Here is a 19,383-nt window from a genome sequence, read left to right on the forward strand (position 1 = left end):
AGAGGGGCAACAATGAGACGACCCCCAAAACAGGAATGGTTTAACAGATGGAGGCCACTGACATTTTTCCCTCCTCATCTGTTATTTCACTAGTTTTGCATTTGGCTACGGTTAGTGTCAGTACTGGTATCATTAGGCAATACCTGGACCCTATAGATGTTGCACAGGTAGTCCAACTTCTCCAGGATGGCACATCAATACGTGCCATTGACGGAAGGTTGTTTTGTCTCCCGGCACAGTCTCAATGGCATGGATGAGATTCCAGGAGACAGGCAGTTAGTTTAGGAGAGCTGGACAGGGCCGTAGAAGGTCCTTAACCCATCAGCAGGACTGACCGGTATCTGCTCCTTTGGGCAACGAGGAACAGGATGAGCACTGCCATAGCCCTACAAAATGACCTCCAGCAGGCCACTGGTGTGAATATCTCTGACCAAATAATCAGAAACAGACTTCATGAGGGTGGCCTGAGGGCCCGATGTCCTCTAGTGGGCCCTGTGCTCACTGCCCGGTACCGTGGAGCTCGATTGGCATTTGCCATAGAATACCAGAACTGGCAAGTCCACCACTGGCGCCCTGTGCTTTTCACAGATGAGAGCAGGTTCTCCCTGAGCATATGTGACAGACGTGAAAGGGTCTGGGGAAACTGTGGAGAATGTTATGCTGCCTGTTACATCGTTTCAGTGCATCAGTGAGGGTCTGAGGAGGCATATCCATGGAGGGGCGCACCGACCTCTACAGGCTTGACAACGGCACCTTGACTGCCATTAGGTATCAGGATGACATCCTTGAATGCATTGTCAGACCCTATGCTGGTGCAGTGGGTCTTGGGTTCCTCCTGGTGCACAACAATGCCTATCCTCATGTGGCGAGGGTATGCAGGCAGTTCTTGGAGGATGAAGGAATAGATACCATTGCCCCCACGCTCACTCGCCTGACCTCAATCCACTAGAACACCTCTGGGGGTGACATTATGTTTCGGTACATCCAACGCCACCAGGTAGCACCTTAGACTGTCCAGGTGCTCAGTATTGCCCTGGTCCAGATCTGGGAAGAGATTCCCCTAGGACACCATTCGTCGTCCCCAAAAAAAACCCCGTCATTGTCAGGCATGCATAAAAGCACATGGGGGCCATGCAAACTACAAACATACAAACTTCTGTAGGTTGATCATTTTCATTTCCATCAAACAATGTGGCATCCTTCCATTCCTAACACATTACCCAGTCCATATCAGTAGAGATATCCAGCAGGATTTTTTTCCTATTGAGATCTGATGTGTTTTCAAAGCGTTCCTTTAATTTTTTTTGATCAGTTAATATATACATATATATGTGAATTTCCCCTTGGGATTAATAAAGTATCTATCTATCTATCTATCTATCTATCTATCTATCTATCTATCTATCTATCTATCTATCTATCTATCTATCTATCTATCTATATGGGTGTATATATATATATATATATATATATATATATATATATATATATATATATATATATATATATATATATATATATACATATACACACTGCTCACAAAAATTAAAGGAACACTTTAAAGAAACACATTATATACATCAGATCTCAATATGAAGTTGGATATCTATACAAATAATGACAGGGCAATGTCTTAGGAACAAAAGGATGCCAAGTCTTTTAATGGAAATAAAAGTTTTCTGCCTACAGAGGGCTCAATTGTGTAGACACCCTAAAATCAGAGTGAAATGAAGATGTGGCAGGCTAGTCCATTTTTCAAAAACTTAATTTCTGCTACTCAAAATGCTTTTCAGTATCTTGTGTGGCCCCACGAGCTTGTATGCATGCTTGACAACGTCGGGGCATGCTCCTAATGAGACGACGGATGGTGTCTTGTGGCATTTCCTCCCAGATCTGTATGAGGGCATCTCTGAGCTGTTGTACAGTCTGAGGAGCAACCTGGCGGCGCCTAATGGACTGAAACATAATGTCCCACAGATGTTCTATTGGGTTTAAGTCAGGGGATCGTGAAGGCCATTCAATTGTTTCAATTCCTTCATCCTCCAGGTACTGCCTGCATACTCTTGCCACATGAGGCCGGGCATTGTCGTGCATTAGGAGGAAACCAGGACCTACTGCACCAGCGTAGGGTCTGACAATGGGTCCAAGGATTTCATCCTGATACCTAATGGCAGTCAAGATGCCGTTGTCTAGCCTGTAGAGGTCTGTGAGTCGCTCCATGGATATGCCTCCAAGATCATCACTGACCCACCACCAAACCAGTCATGCTAAACGATGTTACAGGCAGCATAATATTCTCCACGGCTTCTCCTGACCCTTTCACGTCTTTCACATATACTCAGGGTGAACCTGCTCTCATCTGTGAAAAGCACAGGACGCCAGTGGTGGACCAGCCAATTCTGGTATTAAATGGCAAATGCCAATTGAGCTCCCCGTTGCTGTGCAGTGAGCACAGGGCGCAGTAGACATTTGGGCCCTCAGGCAACCCTCATGAAGTCTGTTTCTGAATGTTTGGTCAGAGACATTCACACAAGTGGCCTGCTGGAGGTTATTTTGTAGGGCTCTGGCAGTGCTCATCCTGTTCCTCCTTGCCCAAAGGAGCAGATACTGGTCCTGCTGATGGGTTATGGACCTTCTATGGCCCTCTCCAGCTCTCCTAGAGTAACTGCTTGTCTCCTAGAATCTCCTCCATGCCCTTGAGACTGTGCAGGGAGACACAGCAAACCTTCTGGCAATGACACGTATTGATGTGCCATCCTGGAGAAGTTGGACTACCTGTGCAACCTCTGTAGGGTCCAGGTATCGCCTCATGCTACCAGTAGTGACACTGACTGTAGCCAAATGCAAAACTAGTGAAGAAACAGTCAGAAAAGATGAGGAGGGAAAAATGTCAGTGGCCTCCACCTGTTAAACCATACCTGTTTTGGGGGTCGTCTCATTGTTGCCCCTCTGTTGTTAATTTCATTAACACCACGGCAGCTGAAACTGATTAACAACCCCCTCTGCTACTTAACTGACCAGATTAATATCCCATAGGTTTCATTGACTTTATGCTATACTCTGATTAAAAAGTGTTCCTTTAATTCTTTTGAGCAGTATATATATATATATATTTATATATATATATATATATATATATGGGTGTATATGTATACCCACACATTTATGTATACATAAATATGTAAAGGGTTAATATATAATTGTTCTTAAATGTATGTATTGTGGAGGATTCGGACCGGACACAAACATGCAGACACAGAATGTCTCAAAACACATGTTTATTTACAACCCCCACCACTTTGCACATAAATAGCACAATAATAAACGTCTTTCTTGCTCTCTCTTCTGCTGCCTCCAACTCCTCCCTCACAAGCTCCATCCTCTTCCACCCGACTCCGGCTGTTGAGTGGAGTGAGGCAGGCTCTTTTATACAGCACCTGGAAGTGCTGCAGGTGCTCCCTAATTAACATCCGGCAGCACTTCCGGGCGTGGCGGAAGTGCCACGGACCACAGTTCTAGAGCTGTCCAGGCACCCCCTGGTGGTGGCCACATCCCTCCATAGGGTTTAGCTTCCAAGCTCTGTGGCCCCCATGTAATCCAGGGAGGTTGCCCCCTTATGGTCCAGGGTCTGGCATCCTGGTGAGGCAAGGTCCCTGGACATCTGTCACAGTATATATGAAGCTATAACAGAATGAATACATAAGCACAATGAAAAGGATTGAGTGTAACTCAAGGGTTAACTAAATGCAACTTAAAGCTGAAAGAGGCCTCTCTTTTGTCTTGAAGAAGATCCCTGCAAGTTTTCCAAGGTTAGAAATTATAAAGTTCTACATATTAAGAGTCAGATGACATGATGTAATCAGGAAAAAATATAATAGTAGATGAATTGTTTAATTGATTGCTCACTCCGTGGACTGAGACATTTGTGCAAATAAAGAAATGTACTGCATTCTGTTCTGGACTCCATGGCTGACTTCTTTGAAGATGGAGGAGAGTTTTTTCCACATCAATGTCTAATGTTGAGAGCACTCTCAACTCCTCTTCCTCTTTTTGCCATTGTGTGTGGGCCCAGTTTAGATGAACACTTGTGTCTTATGAGTTTCCAGTCGCTTCAGTGTGAGTGGAGATATTACCATAAGTGGTGTAAAAATGCTAGTTGGAACAGAGATAATTTTCTTTTTAAATTAAACACAGTAGTGTGGATTTTTTCTGGAACTCAAAAGGGAAATGCCAGTGGGTCATGTTTTAAGGGTATATCTAGAATTGTACTAAATGTAGGATTTCTTTGTAGTTGCACTAAAATGTGTTACAAAAAGGATTATTAGTAAATATCGATGTTGTTGACAAAAAAGTAGTCTCATGTACTATGTGAGTGATAGCAGAATAATTCACGCATCTTTCATGTCATAAGACCAGCAAAGGACAGAGTAACAAAAACCAACATGGCTGAGGCTATAAAATACAAGCACAAAATGTCATATCAGGAAAGACAAAATTGTGATGAGCTAAAGTGAGTTACTGTATATTGATCTGATCATAACCATTATTTACAGATATTTTATATAATTCTCTTCACTTTAAACATGGATGCATGAAACTTAAAGAACCTTTCTTTAGTTGGATGGATTGACGGCCTCCTAGATTTTCTTTCAGGCAATCATCCATTGCTTTGGTTTTATGACCAAACAATGCGTATGGCCTTACTTTGGATAACAGTCCACCTGGTAAACTCATTGTGTCTGTGCAGTTGCAATTCTAAACGTTTTTGTTTTTTTAAAGGCATCACAATGTTCTAAATATTAATTGGGAATGATGATAGAATATTGATGGATGATGGTGTTACATTTTCTGGTACTGAGACATCCATGATGGTCTTGACTTATAAGGAGTATAAACATTACCTACTTATTTCATCACCTATATATTTCATTATAGCTCCTTTTACACTAATAATTAGCTTACTTTCCTGCTTAACTGCTATTTTTATGGCAATTTTCTTATACTTATTAAAACGTATCTCTTCATTTCTACTAATAAAGCCTTCTAATTTAGACTCTTCTTACTCAAATCACTGAATACACTTGCTGTACACCTTTATTATGAACAAATGTAAAACTGACAGGTCTCTTCCTGAACAGCAAAACGTTTTCCTCCTGTGGATGCCAACTGCACTAGGGTTTGTGGTCTATTTGAAAATGCCCGCCTTCCCCCTCCTTCCCCTATGCCTCTGTATATCAATGTGATCTAAGAAGCCAAGCTGCACAGAAAGAAGCAGAGTCATGCCGGGAGTGGGCTGGAGTGCCATCACCGCCATCTGCCTCGGACTGGCAGGTAAACTGGGACATGAGGAGAGGGGCTAGTGATGACATTTCATTTTGAATTAAACAATTTTGCATTCTTGTAAAGAAATGTAATTCATCTGCTATGTAATAACAGCCATCTTTTTTCAGAATAAGTACAAATTGATTTGAATGATGTTCATGTCAAACTAGAGCTAATTGCTAATGGTTGCATCGACTTATCCAGCCTCATACCTTTAACTTCTGTGCTTTCAGGTGTCTGTGGAGACAAGATCATTGATGGGACTGAAACCTCCCCCCACAGCCGACCCTACATGGCTTTTTTGAAAATAGAAAGTTACTTTAATAAATACATCTGTGGAGGGTTCCTTATTCACCGAGACTTCATCTTAACAGCAGCCCACTGTGAAGGACAGTAAGTCTCTTAGAGTCCTGGTTACCTCCATTAAACGAGAAGTTTATTTGGTAATGATCAAGTAAATTAGATAATGCATGCACCATGACCTTAAGAAACGAGTCCTGTAGAGAATAAAGCAGATTTGAGAATGTAATATTAACCATCATAAGGAGGCACTTGAAAGATATGAGTTTTTTACACTGGAACTGACATCTTCTTCTTCTTGTTCCTCTTCTTCTTTTCTCCCTTCTATGTCAGGTTAATGTGCTTGATCAACCTTTCCCAAACACCTCCGTCCTGCACCTCCTCCCTAGTCAGACCCTTTTCTTTCAAATCTTTATTTACTTTATCCATCCACCTCTGCTTTGGCCTCCCTCGCTTTCCGTTTCCTACTTCTTTCATTCCCATCTTTTTTGTCCCCACATATTCATTGTCTCTCCTCATCACATGTCCATACCATTTCAATGCACTTTTCTGTACTTTCTTAGATATCTCTCCTGCTTTTTTTGTACCTGTGATTGCCTCACTTCTTATTCCGTCTTTTTCTGTAACTCCACACATCAATCTCAACATTCTCATTTCTGCCACTTCTAACTTCTTCTCTTGCACTTCCTTTACTGCCCAGGTCTTGGTTCCACACAGCACTGCTAGTCTTACCATTGTCTTAAAAACCTTACCTTTAACCTTTGTCTTAATTCTTAGATCACACAATACTCCTGATACACTCTTCCAATTATTCTATCCACCCTGCGCTATGTGGGCCATCTCTGTATCTGATTTTCCATCTTGGGCTACCACTGATCCTAAATATTTAAACTTTTCCACTCATTTCAATAGCTCATCCTGCAAGCTAACTTCTCTTCCTGATCGTCGTTAAACTTCATATGTTCTGTCTTCTTCCTATTTGTCTGCAGTCCTCTATCTTCCAGGTATACCACACATAATTCAATGAACTTTAACTGCAAAAAGGTTTTTTGGTATCTCCACACTGAACTCCTGTGAGAACCTCATGTCTGGTTGAGTCAAGTTGCACTTACTGTATGCTGTTTGTGTGAGTGAGTCCAAAATGCTACTAAAGGAGAAACTTGTACACACAATGCAGAATAAGAGCAGGACTGTCCGGCACTGGAGAACAGTAACTGGTGTCATTTCTCCATGGGCTAGAGAGATTTTTTAAAGTTTATTAAAATGATGTTTTTCCAAATGAAACAAAATAAGCAGTTCTTTTAAAATTGACTCTCCATCCAGCCACCAAATCCAGAAGGCTTGACATTCCAGTTCATCCCAAAGGGGTTTAGTAGGGTTGAGGTCAGGCCTCTGTGCAGGCCATTTGATTTCCTTCACACCTAACTTGTCAAACATAGCCCCCTAAAATAGAAAATGACCAGCTTATAGCTAAGAAAGATCATTTGTAAATTCTATTTTGTCAATTATATATTATTAGAAGTGATTATTATCAGTGACGGTGTCACTGCCAATTAAAAATTAACCAACCTTATCTTAAAGTTTTCCTTCGTGCAACAGCCATTTTTGTATTTCATTTTTTCTGTTGCTGTCATTATAAAATGTTAATATTGTTTTAGTGATGTTAGAAAATCACCTTTTTGTTAATTGTTTTTGCCTACAAATGCCACCATTTTGTGCATGTGCATATGAGCATACTGATGCTGGTGGCAGCATCCAGTTGGTACCCTGTGACGTTGGTAAATTGTACTGCCAATATGCAAAATGACCACTGGGTGTCCATATTTCAATATGTTAGTCACGATGACTATAGTCATTTTTGCAGACTGTTTTGGACTTTAAAGATTTTGTCTGATTTTTTTCTCTTGATAATGAACCCTGCCTGTAGCTGAGCTCTGTAGAGGAGTCCCAAGCTCAAAATTCTGAAATAATCCCAAAACTGTCAAACATTGGCTATTTACAAAGAAAGCAATGAAGAATATTTATAAATAAAATGATTTGTTATTCAGAAAGGCTTTGTTCAACCTCCTTGGAGTTAACCCCGATCTCAGAATTCTGAGATTGAGGTGACATGTAATGTTATGCTTTATAGTGTTAAGTTCAAATAACCTGGGACAGTATTCAGCTGCCACCTAGTGGATGAAAGAACATAATGCTGTAAAACAAAATCATGAAAATTTCTATTCGTTCTGCCAATTTTTTGTAATTCATCAATATTCATGAGTAGGGTGGAGCTTCCAAAGAAAAACACAATGACAAACGAAGAGCTGTAAAGGTAGTTTTAGAATGAACTGAAACAGGTATTTTGTGCAGTAAATACAATCCCTTCTTTCTTCACCTTAGTAGTAACACCATACCACTCAGTTAAACAAAGTAAAGGCCGACTCATTCTGTATGAACAGTCAGTCATTTCATAACCTGCTATATCCTAACACAGGGTCACAGGGGTCTGCTGGAGATAATCCCAGCCAACACAGGAACAAATCCCTGGGCAGGGCACACACACACACACACACACAAAGGGACAATTTAGAATCGCCAATGCACTTAACCAGCCTGTGTTTGGACTGTGGGAGTAAACCCACACAAACACGGGGAGCACATGCAAACTCCATGCAGGGAGGACCTAGGAAGTGAACCCAGGTCTCCTTACTGCGAGGCAGCAGTACCCTCTGTATGAACAATAAAGCAAAATTACCAAAAGAAAAATAATTATATAAACATAAAATAGATCAATAATAGCATAAAATGGGAATCAAAATTTCTCCATGAAAGAAGAAAAGCACCTGATATAAGATCCCTATCTAGATACTGAAATTAGTTAAAACTCAGTAATTTATTAAAACTATCTTAATAAATAAAATGTTACATAGTAGGAATTGTAAAGGTGATACACATCTTAAAGATTTTCTTTGCAGTCTCAAAATACACAGAAGGGAAGGTAGCCCAACTCTTTGTCAAATGTTACAGTACTAAGCTTTATTATGGCACAAGCTGGAGTTCTGCTCCATTCTGGTATTTGTGCACGACGATAGTTCTTATACACCCCACTGCTCTGATCTACTGACATAAACTGCACCTCCCTTTCTAAGCCCATGCTATCTTTAAATAACTTTGGAGAACAGCACCTTTTTTGTGTAATAAATTAGTTCAACATCTTTTAGCTGCATGTTGATAACGTCTGTTCTTTACAATAATGATGTGCAGGTAATAGAGCCGTGAGGTACTTTATACTGTACATAAACACTGTTCCTTCCATCTATGCTTATTGAGCAGCATTTACAGAATTTCTTCCCTCTTCCATTCATTCATTTCCAGATAAGTAACTTTTTGGCATGTGTGTTTTGCATGTACCTTCCCGGTGTCTCACTCATACTGTCAGATGAGTACAAAAATAAAAATACAAGCTGATGTAACTGATCTCAAAGTAAAATTGAAACAGTAAACTAATTTATAGTTGAAGTCAGACAGAATGTTTTGCTCTTTAAAGACAGACAAGACTGCAAATCTTTGAAGGAGATTTTGAAATTTCAAGCCTTTGTAAAGCTTTGTATCTGTTTGAGAGATTACAACAGAAATTGAATTGTCTCAACAAATTTCCTCGAAGAATAAGCGAGCCACATTTCAACAAACCTGATCCGCCCGGGGTTGAGTTGTTTCATATAGACAGACAGGCGGACGGACGGACAGATGGACAGACATGTCTGTCTCAATAGGTGCTTCATGCATTTATATGCAGATGCAGATTAAAAGATCAATGGTGTGAAGTATGAAGAGACTGACAGCCTTAAGTACAAATGTTATTGATAAATGTCAGACCTCAATGTCTTTCCGTTTTGAGATGAGTTATAAATTAAACATGGAAGAAGCCCGAAAATTCAAGAGATTCGGAGGACTGCAGCAATCCAGTTTAGGGTCTCCAATAATTATTTCTATAGAATAGTACAATTTAGAACATTTCAATTAATTTCTCAAAGGTTATCATTATTTAGTTCAGTTCTCTGTATTTTCTCTATATTGTGCAATGTACAGATTAGGTTTCTCAGGGAAAGACTGGAAAATTGCCACCATCCTACCGTCAATGCAGAAACGCTCACCCTATACTTCTCCCTGACTCAAGAGCTGCTTTTATGCTTCACAGGAGAATCACGGTGACTCTAGGGGCTCATAACCTCTCAAGTAATGAGATGGCCCAGCAGCAGATACAAGTTCAGGACATCATCCCTCATGAACAATATGATGAGGTGACTTTTGCAAATGACATCATGCTTCTGAAGGTGAGTGCTGGGGGCTCCAGATTTAATTTATTTCTGCTGGACTTATAGAAAATCTAACTCATGGTTGTATTTTTAATGAAGCCTGAAGTTCTAAGTATGCCTAGAGCTTAAAGGTCAGACTGACTATACTCTTACTTTTCTTCACTGGTTCAACAGCTGAACCACAGTGCCGATCTCACACATGAAGTAGCAACAATCCGCCTTCCAGAGAGTGGTGAGTCCATACAGCCTGGTACCTCCTGCTCTGTGGCGGGATGGGGAAGAACTGCAACCAAAGGAAGAATCAGTGATGTGCTGAGAGAGGTGGAGGTGAAGGTCCAGAAATACTGCGACACAACTAAACAGATATGTGCAAGAGGCAGTGGAAGAAAGGGAGCTTGTATCGTAAGTCTCCAATCTGAAAACCTAGAAAACAAAGTTTGATTTGGTCAATTGACTTCTTTATCATTGGTATTTATTTTCATATGGTATCAATTTAAGACCAGTTAAAACCAGTTATGTTTATTTCAGGGAGACTCCGGAGGCCCACTGGTTTGTCTTGGCAGTGGGAACCTCTTCACTGCTGAGGGAATTGTATCTTATGGCCCAGACAAATGTGAAGATCCTGAGAGTAATGTCTACACAAGACTGTCCGAGTACCGAGACTGGATCGACCAGAAAATGGAAGCCAGCACTTCTGCTTGAGGTGCCTTCCAGAACCAGGAAGGGACCACACCTCATCCACTAAGTCATCTGGGTTCTTGAGGATTTTAATATATCGTACACTTTTATGTTAGCGTTTAGAACGCTGACACAGACAGGATGGATTACTGGGTGATTTTATTTGTTCATCTGCTTACCTGTCTGAATAAAGTCTTCATTGCAGTGTACAAAGTGTGTGACTTATTATTAAGAATTCAGATTCTGTAGTGGGGTGTTTTTCAACCAGTGTGCAGAGTGGACCGTGCCATGAGAGCTACCCAGGTATGCTGTGGAAATAACAGTGTAGAGCACCTGGGTCTGAACCTGAGAGGGACAGTTCACAGGTGGTCAAGACCTGGCTGAGGAGGACAGGACTACTTGGAGAAGCTGACATAAAAGCAGCTCTGCAATCCCTATGTTGTGGGCACAGCTTTTAGAGCATTTTGGACTTGTCCCCTGGCTGATAGAGTCCATCTACCTGGATGTGTGGTCAACAGCGAGTCTCACAGTACTGGTGGATAGTGGGCATATCAGTTACCTCTGAAGCAGAGAGTGGTGGGCAAAGTGACAAAGCAGTTGGGAGATGCCACCAAAGTGCCCACTATGTGCCGTGTCTGTGATCGCTGATATCGGTGCTGCTTTTTTACCTGCTTCTCTGATATTCCCACCCCATTCAGACTGCTGGGCCCATGTTTGAGATGTGATGTGTTTGTATTTAGTCAAAAAGTGGTGTGCCTTTGGATATTTTTGATTACAAAAAGTGTGCCACCATAGGAAAAACATAAGAATATGAGAAGAACATAAAAAATTTGACAACCAAGAGGAAACAATTCAGTTCATAAAACCTATTTGTTTAGCTAAGCTCTCCCAATAAAAATATTGGGAAACAACTGCTGTAGTGGATGATAGAAAGCACTGATTTTAAATAACAAATTACATTTTTTTTTTTTTTCTCATAACAGCTGTATAGACCTCAGAGCCGTTTCTGGGCATAGATGGTCTAGGCAAGCGCCTAAGGTGCCCTCTCATGGTCATGGCACATTACTGCAGCCCCATGTAGTGATTCCTATCTTTATTTTGTTTAGAAAAATGTATCAAACTGGAGCGGAGCACAAAGAAATGTTTATGTTGTGCACCTCAGCAGAGCCTGCACTGTCTGCACTCTGCACAGCACATTCTGTTGCCCAGAAATGGCCCTGGGTGACATGACATTTTTTTAAATAATACAGACCTGTGAACACTCAGGTTCAAAGCGAATGAAGTGTAATGTTTTGTATTATTTTAGCATATTCGGCCTTAATGTCTGACAACCTACACAGTCCAACAATAACACGAACAACAGCAGTTAGGATGATGAGTTAGGAGACCTGGGTTCGCTTCCCGGGTCTTCCCTGCATGGAGTTTGCATGTTCTCCCCGTGCCTGTGTGGGTTTCCTCCGGGTACTCCGGTTTCCTCCCACAGTCCAAAGACATGCAGGTTAGGTACATTGGCGAGTCTAAATTGGCCCTAGTGTGTGCTTGGTGTATGGGTGTGTGTGTGTGCCCTGCAGTGGGCTGGTGCCCTGCCCAGGGTTTGTTTCCTGCCTTGTGCCCTGTGTTGGCTGGGATTGGCTCCAGCAGACCCCCATGGCCCTGTAGTAAGGATATAGCGGGTTTGATAATGGATAGATGGATGTCAATAATAATAATTCTCAAACTGTAGCACAGAAGACATACACATAGTGAAATAAAATTAAACAATCAAAACAGCAACAGGACTGTAGCTCCTGAGTGAATTGCTAAAAGCTGATCTAACTCAAACTATGATTGTCTCCCAAATTGACATCTAATAAAACTTGTGTTAAAACTTAATAAATATCATCCTCTGTTCCGCACCACCATTTGTGAGATTTGCTCTGGGCACGCTAAAGCAGTTATTCGTAGTGCTTTTCTCACTGGCAAAGCTCACGGAATGATTGGATAAGTAGATTGCATTATTTGCATACACGACTATACGGTAAATAGGAATTGTGGGTAAATACTCCTATTTAAAGATAATATATTCTCAGTTTCACTGAATGTTGTTAGTATGTAAAGTTTTTGATATATTATATTAATTTAAATGACATATATGTTATGGTGATGCATGTATGTTATGATTATGTTGCATTTTCCACAGAAAAACAAAAGCTGGTATTGCTGGACTTGTGCCTAATATAGGTCTGTGTCAGGATTGGAGAGCTGATGCGCCCCCTGCAGGCTACAGAGTGTAAGAAAAACCACAAGCAATCATAAAGAGCTGGGGCAACTGCAGAAAAACTCTGTATAATTGAAACAAAATGTGAGCTAAAAAAATGCTAAAAAAAAAGAAGAAGAGGAAGAGGTCTGTCCAGGTGGACTGACACCAGAGGTGATGTCAAAAGTGGAAGCCATCAATCATACAGAGGGAGGAAGATCCAAGGAGTAAGTAATTAATGCCATCTTGTGTTCCAGTGAGAATTTACCATCACCCGAGTTCTTAAACTGTCCCCAGCTGCCCCCAATGTACACATGTGACAGAGGTTCACAGTTGCAATGCACTTCTACCCTGGACTACAGTCCCATATCTCACTGTCAGTAGTTTCTTAAAAACTTCGTCCAGGTATGACTGTCACTGTAGCCTTCCTCTTGGAAGTCTGCTCTTTCCTTTACTGATTTTGACTGAACTGAGAAAGGTTTGCAGCTCCTGGCATTTAAAATCGAGCAAAAATGCAGGTAGGAAAGAAATCTTTAATACGTTTTCATCTTAAAACATTGTTCAAATAGGTCTTAAGGGTGCTGCTGTAGTGGCAAACGGCAGCAGGTCAGTTTATTTCCATCTTTGTCTAACTTTCTTACTTATTGCCTCATCTTATTTTTATATTTTTCTTTATTCTTTCTTTTTTCATCTTGTAAAATACTTTGAGCTGCATCTTTAATATGAAAACGTGCTTTAAAAATAAATGCTGTCGTTGTTGTTGATAACATCACACAAAGAAGTCAATGGAGGCATGGACTTGAAAGGAAATACTACTGTACATGATTATGAGATTGTACAACTAGGATTAAAAAGGCTAAAAATAAATTAATTTCCAGGTTTAGACAACAAAGAGTCTGGAGCTTGTATTCATAAATCAATAGTGCATATTTTTTCAGGCATACAGTAATTACATTGAAGGGGAAAATCATAAATGATGGAAGTTATCAAGCACTATATAAAAAAGAAGATTAGGCTGAATCTCCTGGAAAAGAAGTCCTGGCCTATTTATGCACGTTCTCCATGTGTGCATATTGTTTTTTGTTCAGATACACAGGTGATTACAGTCCATATGGGATGACTGGTAACAAATTAGCATTCTGTAATTGAGGATGCCCTGTACTCGACTAGCTCCTTAAAAGAAGTGACATTTGATCCTTTTACCTCTCCATCAGAGCAAAACTTTAGGCAATCTGATTACAGGGGCAGCGGTTTTTGTTGCTATGCTGTTATCTAAAATACTGATCTGCAGGAAACTGCTGACTGTGCTTCTCTTCCAGCTAATGATTTCTATCTGATAGTCTTTAAATAACCACTTGTTATTGTTTCTCAACGCCTTTGCACTCCAAAACCTGTATAGCCCATAAAGAAAGGTCTCCTTGGCAGATGCATCTCTTCTATAAGAGCCTTAAGAGTCCTCACTGTCAGAGTGGGACAGCGTTGAGTTCTGTTTCAGTTTTGTCGTGTTTGACTGTAGCCACTTACATTTCCTTCTCTCCTCCTTGACGTCTTTCTATGATCCAGCAGGGGTTCTTCTCCTTACATAGTACTTCTGCTAAACTATGAATAGTTTCTTCTATTTGTATGAATAGAAAACGTTTTAACCATCTAGCTGTCCTTGAACTCTCAACACATTAAGATTAATGGATCATCTTCATAAATGTAAAATAATGGAGGTCCACTGTAAGTCACAGTTGCATAGCCAGATTCCAGTAACAGGAATGTATAACTTTTGGGTTGTCTTACATTCTGTACAATCCTCTTTGGTTTAGTCCTGTTGTATTTACTTACTAATATTCTTTATGACCATCTTTCTTTATTCTATGCTTATATATTCACTATATTTAATTGTAAATGTCAGTTCATATTTGTTTTATGTTTATCTTATTCATTAAAAATGTAATCACAAAAAATAATTGTCATCCAGTACAATTTTATCACACTGTACTGTTTTACTGATGGCTTGAAGAGTGTCAGGGGTGATTTGTGACAGACGGATATCAGGAAGAGTGAAAGGGAAGGTCTACAGAACGGTAGTGAGACCAGCTATGTTATATGGGTTGGAGACGGTGGCACTGACCACAAAGCAGGAGACAGAGCTTGAGGTGGCAGAGTTAAAGATGCTAAGATTTGCATTGGGTGTGACGAGGATAGACAGGATTAGAAATGAGGACATTAGAGGGTCGGTTCAAGTTGGTAGGCTGGGAGATGAGGCGAGGTGAGATTGTGTTGGTTTGGAGAAGTGCAGAAGAGAGATGCTGGGTATATTGGGAGAAGGATACTAAGGATAGAGCTGCTAGAAAAGAGGAAGGCCTAAGAGGAGGTTTATTTGATGCTGTGAGAGAGGACATGCTGGTGATGAGGTTAACAGAACAAGATGCAGAGGACAGGAAGAGGCAGAAAAAGATGATCTACTCTGGCAACCACTAACGGGAGTAGCCGAAAAAAGAAGACAGTACTGTTTTGTCGTGGAAAGGTTCTTAGGGACAACTCTCCTTAAAACATTAAGGTCCTTTCCAAATGCATTCAATGATGTGATAATGTTTACTTATCTGTCACTGCTTTACTTTGTCAGTCCTTACACTTACCATCTGTTATGATCAGAGATTTTGAATATTTAGTGCATCTGGCCCTGAGGGGATTTTTACAATCTTTATGTCTTTCTGAGGGTTTTAATACTCAAACGTGGATGAAAACATACATTTAATACATCTGAAATTCCTTTATGTCTTACTGCGATGCAATTTTGCTTTTTGTTGGGCCCCACCATGTTACAGTTTTGGGTCAATCATTTCAATGCGTGCTCGTTAGTAACATCACCATTAGCGAATAAATTAGTGCATGCAGATCAAAAAGGAGTCCCTGGTTATTCAAGTTGACAGGCAGAACTCTGTACTTAGTGAATTTCTAAACTTTAATTTTGTTTCATTTTCCTGATTATCAAATCGTTGAGTGGGGACGTACACAAGAAACCACTGAAATGTGGTGATGGACATGTGGTGACCATCCTCCTAATTACACAAACTAAGAAGCATACATTTTCTTACCAGTTAATGATTCTGTGGATTTTTATAAAGTGATATGTTGCACTAAATAGATGTTTTTTAGAAGCTTATGATACAGTTTTATTTGTAATGATTAAAACACATGTGCAGTGAAACAACAGTGCAAGATTAAATTAAGCCACATTATTTATTTAAAATGTGCACCCTCTGCAAAAAGCCATGCGTGACTCACTTGACTCCCACCCTGATGAATGATATTGGACTTAGTTGAAGTAAAAGTCATATTAAGCAGAAATGAATGTTCTTTTTTTCATAGAATACTCAAGATTAGATTAAAATATAATGACCTACACAGATTGATATCATCTTTCCAGTATGTGGTACCAGCAACATCTTCTCATCTAACAAATAACAAGAAATATGCTAAAAAAATGTTCCAAACACCACACTGTAAAGGACAGCAAGCATGAGCTTGCAACCCAACCTGGGATGGTTCAAGGTTCCCTACCCACCCAGAAGCCAAACCAATACTGGGACAGGAATTGAGGGCAGGATGTTCCCTGCCTCAATCAAGAATGACACAGCAAAAATGCTGACATCTGGGAAGGGCTCAGTTGAGGACTGAACAGCTGGGAGGCCATTATGCCGGAAGTTCAGGTGGTGATAAAATATATGAACTATTTGCTTCCCCAAGACATGAGATGGCCGCATCTATGGTGTATGGCACCTGTATAGATACCCACAGGGCATGCTGGGATCTGTAGTCCAGCAGGGTGGCCCTGTTGGGTTCCCTGGGTGCTCCCAACGAGTGCTGCAGAGATATGTGAAGTTTACTTTGTCAGACTTCCTCATGACCCTGAAGTGCTTCCAACAAACCATATCTTGACACCAGAAGTACTCCCGGGTGCCTAGATAAAAGGAATCGCTCTGCCTCACCTCAGGGAGTCAAAGCTGGGGGGCAGAGGACAACACTTCCTTGGAGAAAGAAGAGTGGGGTGGTGCATTGCTGTGTTATTGCTGTGGTGTGCTGGCGGGATACATTTTGGTATTTTGATTGCCCTTTGGACTTTAAAAGTCAGTTGGCCCGCTTAGGCCAAATCCTGCAGGTAGAAGTTGGGGTTGGTTGCTTAAAGGTGGTGCTACATGAATACAGGTTTGTGGAGGTCCTGGTCTGCTTTATGGCTTATTTTACCAGCCTCACACCCCTTTTCACCATGTCTCAAACTCTTAATTACAACAGCAAGAACACTGGAAGGAAAAGGGAGAGTAGCTTAGTGGGCCTGCCTGAAACAAAGGAGGAAAAAAAAGCACAAATTGGATTTAATATTCTTATTTTTATTGTTTGGTATATAAGGTGACTAACTTTATCTTTCCATAAGTAAAATGAAAGAGGTTCACTTTTGTTATGCAAAGATATACAACAACAACAACAACAACATTTATTTATATAGCACATTTTCATACAAACAGTAGCTCAAAGTGCTTTACATATTAAAGAATAGAAAAATGAAAGACACAATTATAAAACAAAATAAATCAACATTAATTAACATCGAATAAGAGTAAGGTTCAATGGCCAGGGGACAGAAAAACAAAAACTCCAGACGGCTGGAGAAAAAATAAAATCTGTAGGGATTCCAGACCATGATACCGCCCAGTCCCCTCTGGGCATTGTACCTAACATAAATGAAACAGTCCTCTTTGGATTTAGGGTTCTCACGGAAGGGCTTGATGATGATGATGGTCACGTAGACTTCTTCCTTTTAATCCGTCCATCATTGTTGGAGCATCATGAAGCTTTGAGTAGGTGGAGGTGGCGCAGGCCACCACCACAAAGAAACCGGAAAAAGAAACAGAAAAGAGAGTAGGGGTCAGTACCGATTTTAGAGCCACCATGAATAGTTATTTTGAGGAGATTGAACATATAGAGTATCAGGATTAAGTTAAATTACGATTAAAATGAAGTTATAAAAGGCCATGTTAAAGTAATGTGTTTTCAGCAGTTTTTTAAAGTGCTCTACTGTATCAGCCTGGCGAATTCCTATTGGCAGGCTATTCCAGATTTTAGGTGCCTAGCAGCAGAAGGCCGCCTCACCACTTCTTTTAAGTTTTGTTCTTGGAATTCTAAGGAGACACTCATTTGAGGATCTGAGGTTACGATTTGGAATATAAGGTGTCAGACATTCCGATATATATGATGGGGCGAGATTATTTAAGGCTTTATAAACCATAAGCAGAATTTTAAAGTCAATTCTGAATGACACAGGTAACCAGTGTAGTGACATTAAAACTGGAGAAATGTGTTCGGATTTTCTTTTCCTAGTTAGGTTTCTAGCAGCTGCATTCTGCACTAGTTGCAAACGATTTATATCTTTTTTGGGTAGTCCAGAGAGGAGTGCATTACAGTAATCTAGTCGACTGAAAACAAACGCGTGAACTAATTTCTCAGCATCTTTCAGTGATATAAGCGGTCTAACTTTATCTATGTTTCTTAAGTGAATAAATGCTGTCCTAATGATCTGATTAATATGTGATTTAAAATTCAGATTACAGTCAACAATCACCTCTAAGCTTTTTACCTCCGTCTTGACTTTTAATCCTAATGTATCCAGTTTATTTCTAATAGCCTCATTGTATCCATTATTGCTGATCACTAAAATTTCAGTTTTCTCTTTATTTAACTTGAGAAAATTACTATTCATCCATTCTGAGATACAAGTCAGACATTGTGTTAGTGAATCAAGAGAATCAGGGTCATCAGGAGCTATTGATAAGTACAGCTGTGTGTCATCAGCATAGCTGTGGTAGCTCACATTGTGCTCTGAGATAATCTGACCTAACGGAAGTATGTAGGTTGAGAAGAGCAGCGGACCCAGGATAGAGCCTTGTGGAACACCATATTGGATATCATGTGTCTTCGAGTTGTAATTCCCACAACTAACAAAATATTTTCTCCCTGTCAGGTAGGATTCAAACCAATTTAGGACCGTGCCAGAGAGGCCCACCCATTGACTAAGGCGATTTCTAAGTATGTTGTGATCAATGGTGTCAAATGCAGCACTCAGATATCATATACAGCAGAAAAAGACAGAGAAAGAGAAAAAAAAAAAGGTAAGATCAAAGGACAACTATAGCAAAAGAGCACTTTGAGCTCAGGGTTAAGCAACAGTTGAATGAAAAAACAAAGACAACCGCAGGAGGAAATTAGCTGAGAATAGGCTCTTTCCTTTCCAAGCTGCATACAAGAACTGATCATGCAGTTTTCTCTTAAACCAAATTGGCACCGGAAGAAACTATCCATACCCACATGATGTCACACAAGTGCAAGCACATAGGAGGTACTCCCTACCAACATGTGATGCCACCGACGATAATTCGCAAAAGGCAACAACTGGATGGTATGACCAATATACTAATAAATAACTGGAACTAAATACAGTAAACAAAATATAATTCTGACTGTGTTCTCCCAAATTTCATCATCTTTCTTGCTTAATTTAACACA

The 19,383-nt window shown here is 40.3% G+C and overlaps 1 protein-coding gene across 1 annotated transcript in view; it reads left to right on the forward strand.

The window, feature by feature from the left end:
• Positions 1-5,275: 5,275 nt before the first annotated feature.
• Positions 5,276-19,383, forward strand: part of LOC120538252 (transmembrane protease serine 9-like) — a 39,109-nt gene continuing 25,001 nt past the window's right edge. Inside the window, exons 1-5 of the mRNA XM_039767705.1 lie at positions 5,276-5,331; positions 5,556-5,715; positions 9,803-9,938; positions 10,095-10,322; positions 10,449-10,616. Of these exons, the coding sequence (XP_039623639.1) occupies positions 5,280-5,331; positions 5,556-5,715; positions 9,803-9,938; positions 10,095-10,322; positions 10,449-10,616 (744 nt within the window). The 5' untranslated portion in view covers positions 5,276-5,279. The remainder of the gene's footprint in view (positions 5,332-5,555; positions 5,716-9,802; positions 9,939-10,094; positions 10,323-10,448; positions 10,617-19,383) is intronic.

This window comes from Polypterus senegalus, chromosome 10, assembly GCF_016835505.1.
Source record: "Polypterus senegalus isolate Bchr_013 chromosome 10, ASM1683550v1, whole genome shotgun sequence".
NCBI classification, from domain to species: domain Eukaryota; kingdom Metazoa; phylum Chordata; class Cladistia; order Polypteriformes; family Polypteridae; genus Polypterus; species Polypterus senegalus.